General features: G+C 42.3%; 1 protein-coding gene across 2 annotated transcripts in view; it reads right to left on the reverse strand.

Moving 5' to 3' along the window:
- Positions 1-7770, reverse strand: part of frmpd4 (FERM and PDZ domain containing 4) — a 31856-nt gene extending 24086 nt beyond the window's left edge. The window contains exon 1 of one of the 2 annotated variants that reach the window (XM_070975671.1): positions 7708-7770. In XM_070975671.1, the coding sequence (XP_070831772.1) occupies positions 7708-7751 (44 nt within the window). In that variant the 5' untranslated portion in view covers positions 7752-7770. Of the gene's footprint in view, positions 1-1552; positions 1994-7707 lie in introns of those variants that run through there. The other variant, XM_070975672.1, reaches the window with a different exon arrangement.
- Between the last annotated feature and the right edge of the window lie 6417 nt (positions 7771-14187).

Below are 14187 nucleotides of genomic sequence, written 5' to 3' on the forward strand. Positions count from 1 at the left end.
TGAGGGGAAACGTTTCCTTTCTTGTAGATCTTGAAATACATACAGTGGGTTTCTCTTTAAATGTTCTATCAACCTTAGCAAAACAGCACCCTGCTGGCTTAAATTCTTGCTGGCAGCTGGACGGGAGAAGAAGAAAAAACACCAGTGTAGCAGTGGTAACTCATAATCAGGAACAGCATTGTGTGGCATTATTAACAGCGACAGGATGCAGTGACGTTCGTGGTCCACTGGGAGCCGCATCATAAAAGCTGCCATGGAGGGATACTAACTGGAAAACAACAGTGCAATCATCTGATGGAAAATCCCTGGTACAAGCCTGCTTTCCTGTAGGAATGTTTAAAAAAAGAAGCTGTGATTTGCATACAGAAAAAAGTCCTGAGGTGAAAGATTATGCCCCAGCAGCACGGTAAATGGCTGTAATTCTTTCTCCAACATAATTATTCTGTCTGTTTAAAAAAAGAAAAAACTAATGAAAAAAAAATCCCAGTGCAGTCTGTTGATGACTCATAAGTGGAATGAAATTCACTGAATGGCCATTCTTGTGACACATACAGCCTCTGATTTAATATTTCACATTTATGATCAGCTGTTCTCGCCACTAGTGGTCTGTAGTGTTTCTGATGGAGCCAAATCCCCTAGGAGGATTACTGTCCACTGGGGCAGATCAACTCAATCTAGCAGACCCATGGGTGCATAAGGTGAGGTGTCAACCCTGGCGATGAATGAATTCCTCGTGACTGTTGGTTTGACGTATACTCCACAAATCACATACTTGTAAAACAAACAAACAAACAAAATCAGTTTTCAGTCGTGTCTTACACTGAAATTTGCCAAATGAGGAACATAAAAGGACAAAAGAATAAGAATGAAAATTACCATGTGCTGTTTTTTTTTTTTCCTATTTCGCATCTTATTTAATTTTAGGTTTAGGTTTCAGCTGCTCTACATCATCTTTAAGTGTTCACCCCCCTGCTTTGGCCATAGGTATGTGAACTTGACCATCACACAGTATGAGATGACTACAGATATGTAATGATTGTAATGACTCAGGAAGGATCATGTTCAACTATTTATGTAAAGAAGATATGTTTATATCACACTACCAAAAAATGACTTACTCCACTGTGAATTCGTGATCGTTACCCGTCGTACCTGAAGTGATTTAAAAGCTGAAACAAATGCAGTGGATTTTCCAGAACCTGTATCTTTTCATGACATCACAAAACAGATGACAAAGCATGAGCGCTGTCTGCGGTATAAGAAATTTACCAACTTAGATGCAGACAGTTTACATGCATGAGCCGCATCAGCTTCTGCATCCACCCCCACTCCCATCCACCTCACTTGCTCATTCATTTCACATCATACATGACTGCACAACTTGCTCTCTTGAGCAATAAATAGCTCAGCATTTTTAATCACCCCCGTTCCACATGTGATTCCTGTGTCACTCTCCAAAATCGTGCCTATGTGAACGTACATAACACCACCTACAGAACAAACAGGCACATACACAGACAGGCAAACGCACAGCAACATCCGTTGGACTCACCCTGACAGCTTTGGCATCTTCACAAAGCTGAACACATCCATGTGTGCAGCAGACTGCAGTCAAGGCTACAAATTTACCATCTACTTCACTCCGGCTCCATTGTCCCACACTGTCTTTGGCAGCGAGGAATAAATAATTCAGAAAAAAAAAGTGGAGCTTCCACAAGTCAGGTGGAGAGATTAGTCCTGTTGTCTGGGCTTCTGCATGGCTGAGTGATTGCTGTGTCCTCGCCTCAGCAGCGCAAATCCACAGCCCATGGAAAAGGATCTGGCAGAGCAGCCTCCCCCGGTTACATCCTTCAAAGCATGCCTCTGTTAGCTGCGTTAAGCCACCTTCATTTAATTTCCATCGCGGTGGAATGATGTGCGGGAGCCGCACAGTAACAACAGCTTTGGAGAGAGGCAGAGAGAGCCAGAGCCAGGGGCAGAGGCAGAGAGGGAGGGACAGGGGTGGCGGCGGCAGCGGCGGCGGTGGGAGACGAGAGTGGAAGAGAGAGGAAAGCGGAATGTGAGAGGATGTTGTGTGTGTGCATATGGCAGCAAGGGCCACATGAATTACTACTAAAGGATGCAGCCAGCTTCCAAGAATTCCCCAAAGGCATAGCCTCATCAATCCTGAGCCCTGTGGTGTGTTTCCAGAGAGGAGGAACAGGTTGAAAAGGACGAGAGGGACGACATGACGGGGGCACACTGCATGATGTGCACATAATGTGAGTGCGAATGCAACCGAGGAACGGCGAGAGCAGCTGGAGAGACAGGAGGGCCTAATGGGTCCCCTCCCCAGCTGAGGTCTCTGCCTCACAGCTGCACATTACTATGCCCATACTGTACACTGCATTTGTTTTGACCTTTCAAAACAGTTCAGCTGCTAAATGCTTACTCTCAATGAGACCATTCATGAGAGGGCCTCCAAACATTTTAGCAATCCGCCCAACACAAACAAACACAGAACTGAGCAGCTGATGCAATGGTCTCAAAAGATTGTTAGATCGGCACGTGCTGAATGGAACAGGGGATAATAAGTGGGTTCGTGTTATTAATCAATGCCCGGAGGGGAGAAGACGAGGGCTGTTGTGATTCACGGTGCTTCAAGTAGTCGGCTGCATGTTAACAGATGCTTCGAGCATCCAGTTCTCTCTGTGATATTTCTTTAGATCCAAATACATCTCCATAAATTTTCATATCTTGCTCCATCTAGCTCAAGATGTAAGGCAATTTCAGTGTGTTCGGGAACTTTCTATTTCACGTCAGGGTCCAAATGCTGATAAAGTGATAAATGAGCGAGGGGAGGCCTGAAATTTTCAAACCAGATATAACACGGCAAAGGATAACATCACGTATCAGTCCCATCGGCAAGTGAAGAATTACCACGCATCTATGATCCCAAACAGGAGGAATCACCTTTCATTAATCAAACGGCACCGACGAGGCACCTCTGTACCTCCGCTGAAAACCGCCAAGAGCCAATTAGCCTTGTCTCTGATCCAGGGAGGCTTGATACTTGCTCAGACAGTTTTGCTAAAAAGGAAATTCTCGCAGCAATTTATTCTGTTATTCTGATCTGCGACAGGAAACACACAGCTACACAAAGCTAACATCAAAATATATTCCATAAAAGGCATCTACTCCACTTGTTAAAATGTGTGAATACAGCTACTGCCAACAACAAATATAGCTTAAAAAGGCAACAAACTGTGGAAACAAGCATTTTTACTCTTCAAAATACCAAAGCGATGTCAAAATTAACTGAATGTGTTAAAAGGAGACATTTCCCTTCCTAATTGTATTCATTCTGAATTGATTCACTGAATTGAATCTCGGCAGGGAGCTTGGCGGAACAATAAACACTGTAATCGACAAAAATGTCAGGTCGTAATAGATAAATAAATACGAATACACAGAATGCAGATAATAGTTGAGGAATTTCAAGGTACAATTTGTTACTGCCTCCAAAATCAAGTCGCAACCATCCTATATTAAAATGCCACAACTTGTAAGGCTCTGCAGGGTGAGTCAATGTGCCTTTGCTGAGAGTGATACATGCAATAAAGAATGTTGTCACTTCCACTCAGCCTCAGATTTGTTTGCTGTCATAGAATAGATGCAACTAGATGAATAAAAAAAAGTGAACCTGTGGATTGTCCCTACAGATTTGAATTTTTACTGACATCCTCTGAATCTGCTCAGAGAGTTGATGCAGTTGTTTAAAAGAGCATCATTGTGTTAATCCCATTCTAAAACACAGTACTTTAGCTGATGATACGTCTCTGTTGGGTACACACAAGACATCAAGGATACAGTGACGAGCGAGGAGAACATGTCTGACTATTTGCTGCAAGTGCAATCGTGGTGTCCTGTGGCAGGAGGATTGAGAGACTCAGCGTATTCTGGACAGTCATGTTTGTCCATTTGGGCTCATGGCCCAGAGGCCAACATGAGTGGCAGAGGATATTAGGGTCAGACAGAAGCGTGATCTAAGGAGACTATGGATGAAGCTTTGACCTATAAAACCCTGCTGACCTGCTGATCCCTAACTCTCTGCTCTCTGAGTCCCTTTTCAAACAGCTGATTTCAGTCATTCTGGCACACTTGGCCACTTAAAACCCAGCAGTGCCTTTGGATCACGTTGTTTGCCTGTAAAAAGCTAAAATAAGCAGAGCATAACCACTTTGCATAAATTGCTAACCATGCTAGATAGCAAGGGCATAAATATGCACTTTATTTAGCACCTTTCCAAACGATGTTCACAACATACACAAGGATAGCTTAGCCAGCAAATATCTCTCTCTCCTTTGGAAGGTTGGACCAGAGTCTGGGGGCCCTGATGGCTGATGCTCTGTCACCTTTGTTTTTCAGTCTAGATTTAGGAACCAGCAGGAGTGCAGCACATGAGGACCGCAGGGCCCCTGACGGCACATGGGAAGTTAAAAGGTCAGACATATAGCTTGGGGCCAAACAGTTCTGGCTTTAAAAGTGATAAACAAAATTTCAGACAGCCGGTGGAGAGGTGAAAGGACAGGTGTAACGTTCTTACGTTTTCTGGTACCTGTTAAAATCCTGGTGGTTGTATTTTGGGGCAGGTATAGAGAGAGAGTTTTGCTACAGACGGAGACAAGAGAGTTGCAACAATCTAACAGGAATGAATGCCTCTTCTCCGGCTCAGGGGATGTGTGCTGTGCTACAAGAGCAGCGCATCATTGTCATCGCTAACCGTATCCAAGTACCTCATGTCTCATTCATCTGTAAGAAAACACCAACATTATCATAATGACTGTAAACAACAAACATGGCTATTGTTAGTGATCATAGCTGCCAAGCTAACATGCAAGTATTGGGAAATTTTGGCTGCTCTTTCCCTTCAATTCTTGGCTAGCTCGCTGTAGCTTTAGCAATATATCTGCCAAGCTTTGTGGAAGACTACGGTTATGTGAAATAAGCACATGGCCAGAGAGCGTGCAGGTAGGCAGGTATGTAGGTAGACAGGCAGGTAGACTCATCATTTATCACTCATTACATTTGGCCCCAATGAACTGATTGGATGGGCTTACTATAGGCCTGCATCAGCCACAGATACTGGATTTCTTTTTTTCTTTTTTTGTCAGAGCATTTGATTCATTGATTGCTGTCTGGATATAGAGAGAATTTCAGCAAAAGAATGTGTGTTACATTACCTACTATACATTTAATTTTAGAAATTTTGTTGAAAAAAAGAGTGTGTGATGGATTTAATGTGGCTAAGTGAGGTTGCTGATAATTAAAACATCAGGTCTTTGAGTGTTGAATTTGAGTGTTGGAATATCCATTGAAGGAATTTTGGGTCATCTATTTTTGAATGTCTTTGAGACAGTTCATAAGCTAAAAAATGTCACTGAAGTTGAAGATAAACCTGGATATCGTTGGCATACAAATGGAAAATTGTGTTGTGAGATCTTATGAGACGTCTCAATGGCAGCATGTAAATGGTGAAAAGAACCGTGCCTAGCACTGGACCCTGAGGAACTCCACAATGCAAGCTGGAGGTGGAAGGCCAACATAGATTGTCCTGTCTGTAAGGTATGACTGAAAGGTCCAATGTGTAAGATATGCCAATCTGAATTCAGGTTTCTCTCATTTACCAAACTAAGACAAGCTTAATACCCAGGTTAACTCATTGTAAAACACACTTCAAACTTGATAGAAAAAGTAAATTTCGACAAAACCATCTTGTCTTTCCACTGTTATAAAAATCATCTCTGGTTTGGTCCTCTGAGTTAGTTGTGAAAATATTCCAGCTCTAGATGCTGAGACAAGGACCGAGCTTCCTCTCACTGCGGAGAGTCCTGTTTGGAGCCACAGTAAATCACTTTGGCACTGTTCTCCCTGTCGTTAAACTGGCCTCCACTGGTCTTGGAGGTTGTGTTTGGCCCCGATCTGGCTGTGTTCACTGGGAGGTTGCTGAGCTCGGCTCTGTTGCCCATGGTGTAAACACCAACAATCCCCCATGAGCATCAGAAAACTGAATCAGAAAATATCCACTGAGTGGGGCTACAAGACCATGTTTTCATATGAAGTGTTGCACTGCAGACTGAGCAGCATTATAGACTTCATTGTGCAGTATAGTGATTACTGCCCTCTGATACAAACTTAGCATCGTGGCCCTTGGACCTGGACCAGATGTGTGTCAGCAGACACAACATCAAACTGCCCTCAGACACCACACTTACACATCTCATCTGCAGTGTTGTGTTTGTTTGTGTGTACTTGTCAATTTGCATCTGCCTATGAGCTACCTCAGTACCTCAACGTTCCCAACCTGTTAGTGCGACACAAATTATGCCTGTGCCACGGCTGATTTATTCAGTGAATTAAACAGCTTTTTAGAAGGGAGTTTAAAGATCTGAACGCTGTTTTGCCATGAATATTCAGTGGTGTGACTAATTGGGATAAGAAGTGAAGTGTTACCTGGCTGAGTTATGCTACGCTTTGGAAAAGATTATGTATTTGGTTTGCTGGTTTCACTACACCTGCTGATAAAGTTCAAAGTAATACTGGGAGGCTGTAGCCTATTCTGTGTGGACTGAATAAAACAACATAATGGGGATACTGCCAAGACACTCGACACCTCTCTTGTCACTCTGTGTCTGGTTAACTGGCAGGTTATTAAACGTGGGTTATTGGCAGGTCATGTTTGTACATCCATTCATCTTCTACATTTGCTTATCCTGCTCAGGGTCACTGTGGGCTGAAGCCTCTCCCAGCATGCTCTGGGCAGGAGGCCGGACACACCATGGATATTTGCCAATCCATCACAGCTCAACAAACTACTGTCATTTTGTTAAAATTCTTACAAACCTAATTTTTCTTATGACCAGCTTGCTACGTGTCAAACTAATCTATATCTAAGTGCAAACTTCCATTTAAGTGCTCCACTAAGCCAAAGCCAGTGAGTTAGCATGCACAATAACTGGATCCTTGAACTGACACATCGAAACTGAATGCAGCCATCAACCAACAACAGTTACTAATTACAGCTGTGCTTTTCCTACTATGACATGTCAAAATGTGAGTGTGAAAAAAGCCTATTAACCCAAGCGGAAATTGCAATCCTATTGATAGCCCACTCCAAGAAATAACCATCTTCAGTATAATCTATGGCCTTGCAACCCTGATGTTTTGGTAGAAAACTGTATATCCACACATGAGTTTCAGCACTGTCATTCAGGTGCAGAGATATAAAAAAAAAATTCTTGAGAGAGTTGTAAACACCAATTATTTTCAAGGAGGGCTTTGGGTCTCAAAGGGAAACCTTGGCAATCCCACAGGAACATACAATACATCGTTAGTGCGATGCAGTGGCAAATAATATATTGGGTAACCCACAACCTTCAGGCAGCAATCTGCTTCACAACAACAAACACAACACAAACAAAATCACGAAGCATTAATTGAGTCTATCATTAATTTTCATTAAAATGGCTGGTGTAGGGCTGAAGTGAAAAGATCAACTATCTCTGCTACCCTCTATATGCATTCAGTATTTAGTCTTAACAATCAAAACTCTTTGCACAATAGCTGCCATCAGTGCACTCATCCTCAGAAATACGACCGTTGTGAGTAATCAGATCTGACTGAATTACAAAGTAAGCACAGAACACCAATCCACAGCACACTACTCACTGAATGACAGTGAAGATGCCAAGCTCATTGTCGTCTGGGTCCATTGCTGATGACAAGTCTTTAATGCAGTACTTGTTTCTGTTTTTTCTGTCCAGGCCTTTCAAGCCGCTTTCACTGATGTGTGCTCCCGTCCTACCGTCTAAAGTTTCTCCCTGCTTGATCTGGACTTTCCATAGGCAACTGAGCTTGTCTGACTAAGCCATTCAGTTATGATTACATACAGCGCCCCTGTCCAAGTGAGTGGCCGGTGCCCTGGGGGAGGAGACCGAGCTAGTCGCTTCTGCCTCAGTAATGAAATAACATCACATTCCGGGCCAGTGCATCAGAAAACACAGAGGGATCAATGCTGAACAGCTGGACTCCAACGAGTTGCAGTGCTGGTCGAGGCTGCCTCAGTGAGCAAGGCTCTCATGAAAAAACATGTTCTGTTTTGGTGAAATTCACCTGCGGTGTTTTCCTATTTCGACTCGCTTCTACTGGTCAAAGCAGGAGAGTTAAAACATATTAGAGCGCTTCCAGCAACTGAAGCAAACATCTGTGTTTTTTTTTATCTCAATGGCATTATTTACAACATTTCAGCACACAACCAAACTGCAGTATCTGAAATATTAATCTGATCCCTGTACGAGGCATTTGGAAACGGCATGTGTTTTATCATCCATGAGAGCTTAAAAATTAAGCTTCAGCCGTAATCCAAACTCTATCACTATCTGCCTGCCAACTGTCACCCTTAACAGAGCCAAACCTAAATCCTATATAAACCACAGAATTAGATCTTAACCTAAATGCTATACAGTGGCATCAGGTATTAGTTTATTCTTTGTATTGTTAATGTTTTAACTCATATATTATCAAATAATGCACCTTGTCACACTATATTTTTAATCTAATAAATATGGTTTATTTAATATTTTTATCAAGCCAACATTTTGGATTTTCAGGGCATTCTCCCATAAAGCTGTGACATTTTAACATCATGATAGTTCACGCTGGATTATGCCATGCAGACTCTCTCATGCATGAATGGCATACACAGTCTTCCATTAGTTATGAACTGAGGCACGTGTCTTTGCCTCTGCAAGCAAACAGAGCTGCTTGCATAAGACATCCCATGCCATGTACGCAAGGCAGTCTGTGACAACTGAAAGTTCAGCTTCCTATATAACAACAACACTGTAACAGAAAGTCTCATGAAAACATTTTGTTCTATATATCTGCAGTACCGCGCTCCTGTTTCAGTGCACAGTGCAAACTGAACACAGTTTCTCTTTCTGTGGATAGAGTAGCTGTGCATGGTCCTATGGCCACTATGGAGCGCTGTGTGAGGTTAAAGCAGACAAAAGCAGACCTTTCTGTGAGATAAATGCTGCACATGAAACCATCCAATCATGTGGCCTAACACCCGCCCCTGGGCCACAGCGGGCTGCATCAGTGGCCTGTTTTTTTCCGTGACACACAGGCCGCACCACTTAGAGTGAGGACAGGGGATGTTCAAAGTGCAATAACCCTGCACATTGCACACGACTGAGAATCACATTTAGCATGTTGTCTTGGGGTCACAACAGCGATGATTTAAGATGGTGATGATAGGCAGTGTGTGTTTGGAGACTCGTCTGTTTTAATGTGCTGTTCGCTGTGCGTGGGTGGACGGCTCATTTGTTTCCTTAGAACAATGTGAAGCTGCATGCTTCTTTGCAAATTGCTCTGACAGCTTGTATGACAGCAACACACAGCTCAGAATTTCTGATTAATTAGTAAAATACACTTAAGGGCACATGAAACAAAGACATCCCAGTATTCTAAACAACTAATATATAATGGCTACAACAAACAAGCAAATGCAAAAGCTGCAGTTACTTCCACATGCAGAAGATCCAAGTTAATTTTCAGTCCATCAAAGCAGATTTGTGCCTCACATAATAACAGCAAGGAAGTGACTTTTTCATTACTTTATGGAGCAGAACAAACAGAAGATGCAGTCATTTGCATAAAATGATGAGAGTTGCTCCATGCAGAACAGGAAAACTCATATTAATATACAGTAATACTGCTTGGCCCTCACTAAAGGTTACCGATGTATTTGTAAAAGCTGCAGACTGCATTCATTCCAATAATGTGATTTAGACTGTTTGGCTACAAATCTGAATTGGGATAATTATCTTTTTTGCCATCACGGAAGAATGCCAAATAGGTCATTAATCATAATTAATTAAACTAGTTGAAAAGCCATTAACCGAGTTGGACGAGGCTGCTGCTCTCATTAAAGTCTGAAAGGTGTTCTTGCTGTTTGAATCAAACATTCAAGTGTGCTACTTAATCAAACAGTTTTCTCAGAATATCGGTCATAATTAGACTTTTCTGAGGCACAATTAATTGTCAGTAAAATTGAACTCCAACAAGCCCAAGAGGCATGAAAACAACTCTTCCAATAAGCTGTTATATCTACTCAAACCATAGACAGGAAGTACACAGAAGTCAGTGGCAGTCAATGAAATGCCAGGATATCACGTTCCTCAAATCAGATAGCCACTCTTGTGTCAACACACTACAGAGGCTCCTCCCTGCTGGCCTGGGAGGATAGGATTCACAGCATCCAGCAATTATCTGTAATGTGGGAGAAAAATCAATGTGCCCATGGAAAGCTGCTAAGGTCACCAAGCCGACGTTGTCACTTGAATCAGAAGCACTGCGTCGCTGCAGGCTGGGCTCCAAGCCTATCAGCCAGCATCTGTGAGAACACTCACATCATTTGTAATGCCGTGGATTACGATAATTATTAGCCTGATGATATGGAAGATAATTGGTTTTTGCATGTGATCATGGTAGAATGGAAAATCAGCATAGATTTCAGTCATCTATTAGTACAGATGAAAACTTTCATTTTCAATAGAAATCATTTCACAGAACCAACACGACTCATGACTGACTTAATTTTATTAGCTTTTATACCTCTGTCCTAAAAAAGATCTGAACTATTTCACATGTTATGGTTTAGCTTTAGTTCATGCTTTATAACTCAGCCTCAAACACACTAAATGTCTTTTCAATTGGATTTCTTTTATAGCTGAAATGAAACATAGCGTTTTTTCAACTTCCAGGCAGAATTCAAGGTCTAAAATCAATACTGATGCAGTCACAGATTGGATCTGTTCCTGCAAGACATAATACAGATCGGCAGGAAACATATTTCAACCCTATTGTAAATGACTCATCATTCACTGTTGTCAATCATTTTGGAATTTGTGAGAAGTCTCAGACTCACCTCTGCTGTTCTTGGTTTTTATCCAAACTGCTGCTAACACAAATTTCAGTTTTGCCTGTATTGCCACTATCCATGTCTTCTCTGTCAGGTAGAAACTCACAACTGGAGCTCATGGAGGGCAAGCTTCAAGTGTGCCCTCTCACCGGGTGAGCAGATCCCAGCAGTCCGGGAAGGGGAGGGGAGGCCTCCTCGAAACATTGATAGTCTGGTGTAAATTCGATTAACGGCAAGGAGATATTCAGAGGAATGAAAAATCAATACCTCGTGGCCAGTAATGTTTGAAGGATCAGGCTGAGTGGAAATGTGAGATGGCGTGGCCTTGCACTGACGCAGAGGCAGCTTCTGTAAGTGGTTAATCAAGTGCTTGTCTGACATCTAGATTGCATTTTCCTCTCACCATTACTCCCATTTTTCCCCTTCACTGTAGAGGAGATGTGCTATCAAATGTATGCGATGGTAATCAGAGTAATAACAGCCGTCACCAATCTGATGTAGGTGCACTCTGCTGAAGGGTTTTCTTAACATCTCAGTTTTCAAAAGACAAATGCGCTGTTTTTCACTCCTGCTCCGAACGCATCGGGTGACATACACATGAGGCATACATATGTTTGATCCCCAGACTGTACGATCTCCTGGAAATGATTCAATGACTCAAGGGTTACAGTGAAATGTTGCCTCTCTGCTGCGTTAAAGTGAATTCTACCATTTAGTTAAGACCTTAAATGCAGAAAAGGAGACATACAGCAAAAATTATGCAATCAAATCATATCTCCTGGCAACATAGCAGGCATTTCCTTTAAAATCAACCCTGTATAGCGACAATTTCAGACAGAACCAAGCCATTTATCTTTCAGCTCATTGGGGTTGTTGTTCTATATCTGCACATTAATGGAAGAGAAATAGGTGTCGTAAAGAGAATGGCGAGCGCAACACTTCCAATGGTGCCGTTTCACTCTCTTTTGGTGGCCCACGAAGACAGATTCTCTCTTTAATGTGTATAATTAAAGGTTCAGAACAGTATGATGCCATGGGCTGCTCACACTAAATCTGTGCTTGACAGCTCACTAGCACAGACAAGTGACAGAAAGGAGGCACTGCATTTGATCAGTGCTATGTAAAGACAGGCGCAGTGTTCCTTCACTTACCGCTATACTTTTCCCCCCACAGCTTCAGGATATTACGAAGGGCGGTCATCATACATACATACATACATAGTGTTGATTTAACACCAGTTTTGAAGTGCACATTTCCACCATTGCTGTCTAAGATGACTTTATGACTTTAGACTTGTTTCATGTTATTTTGTCCGCAAAATGCAATCTCATTACACTGCAAACCAAGGCCTCAAACATGCGTTCAATCAGTGCATCTGTCACAGTAAATACACTGAACACAAGTGAAGATAAGATACTGGAAGCCTCACAAATCTACAATTGGCTTCTATTGGATTAGATTGCATTGTGTTGTGCAGGTATTCTTTTCACTAAGAAATGGAAGAGATCCACAGGGGCCCAGAGAGCAGATTCAGTGTGTGGCAACTGGTTGTAGCAACAAGATTAATTGTAATTTTGTCTGGGAATATGGGACATATCATATACACCAACAAAACACAATATCCACTCACACAAAAGGGCCTTAAAGCAGGTTCTGCTAGCATACCTCATTCTGTGGCCCAGTCTTGAAGAGGGGCCCTGTGACAAACTCTTACATCTAGTTCCACGGTGCATATCCACTAATCTGCATTTAATCAAATTACCATACAGCAAACCTGAGGCTATAGTAGTCTGCCAAAGAAACACAGTACACAGTGCAGAGGGAATGGGTTGAACAGGGGGTTAATAGAAGCCCAGCAACTAATTTCTACTCCCAAGGTCCCAAGCAGCTTAAACCTGTCATGGCAACAACCAAGGTAAATTCTCCAAATCAGTCATTAGTATGACACACTCTGCCGCTGACGCTTAAGAAGCAATGCAGGTGTACTACCGCCATCTAGTGGCCAGTTGTCCAGTGGTTGGTTCTTCACAAAGGGAGAATAGTTTCAGCTGACCCACACAATCGCAACCCTTAAGTATAACCTCTTATTCATAATATACCCGATGTGGCCAAGCCCCAGTGTACAGCCCTGGTTACAAAAAAGTTGTGATGTTGTATAGACCATCAATAAAAACAGAACGCAGTCATTAGCAAACTAACTCTGTTTGCCCAAAACAGTTTTACAAAGTGTTCCTGAGTCCACGTAGTAACATCCTTTACACAAGCATGTGTTCGCAAAGTGTTTATCCTCGCTCCATCCTCGCTTGTGAACGAATCACACTGCATCAAATTCAGAAGATATTTACAAAAATCAATGAAGTTGACGAGGTGAAACATTCAATATATTGTCTTTGTACTGTGTTAATGAGTACATGTTAAAAAGGAGTTATCACGTTTTGTTTTATCTATGTTTTACACAGCATCCAACCTGTTTTGGAATCAGGGTTGTGTTGAAAAAATGATTTTAATTGTGCAATATTAGCATTCAGCCTCTTAAATATATATTTTCACCTGATGGCACTGCTGTGGACAAACATGTGGTCATCATATTCTCAAAACAGGTCTTCGTAAGACTGTAAGAGAATCTAAATGCTGCCTCAGAGCCTGATTAGCCTTCATCTAATAATCTAATGGCACTGGAGAATTGACCTAATAAATCAGGAGGAAAAATGATCTCCCACATATATCCCCAGAAACCTGCATGGTTCCAGCGAGACAGCAATCTTAACAGCATCCCTGCCAGCAGGCTGCACATTAAACTCCTCATTATATTCCTATTGTATAACTCGGCACTGCACAGTAGAGTGCCTCTTGGAAAGCTGTTCAGCTGGTGAAGAGAGCAATCATCGTCTACACTCAGTAAGATGAATTACATTTGACAAACACACCACATAAATGGCCGGTGCAGGCCAAACCTTTATTCTGACATCCTTTACAAGGTTAGTGGATGTAAGCTCCCAAAGCTGCACTTATCCCTCTGAGAAATGACATAACGGGAAGTCTGATGAGAATCTGCTAGGAGTCGCACTCCAAACCTCGCCACCACCAAATAAGTGGATCAAACGCAAAGCTGCCCCCTTATCACCACTTCCCCTGTCTGTTTGGTGGACTCTGGTATCTGATGAATCCTTATCGTGGCCATACAGTGCTGGTTCACATGTCATGTTATCACACAGGTCCCTTCC

Source organism: Chaetodon trifascialis, chromosome 12, assembly GCF_039877785.1.
Source record: "Chaetodon trifascialis isolate fChaTrf1 chromosome 12, fChaTrf1.hap1, whole genome shotgun sequence".
NCBI lineage: Eukaryota > Metazoa > Chordata > Actinopteri > Chaetodontiformes > Chaetodontidae > Chaetodon > Chaetodon trifascialis.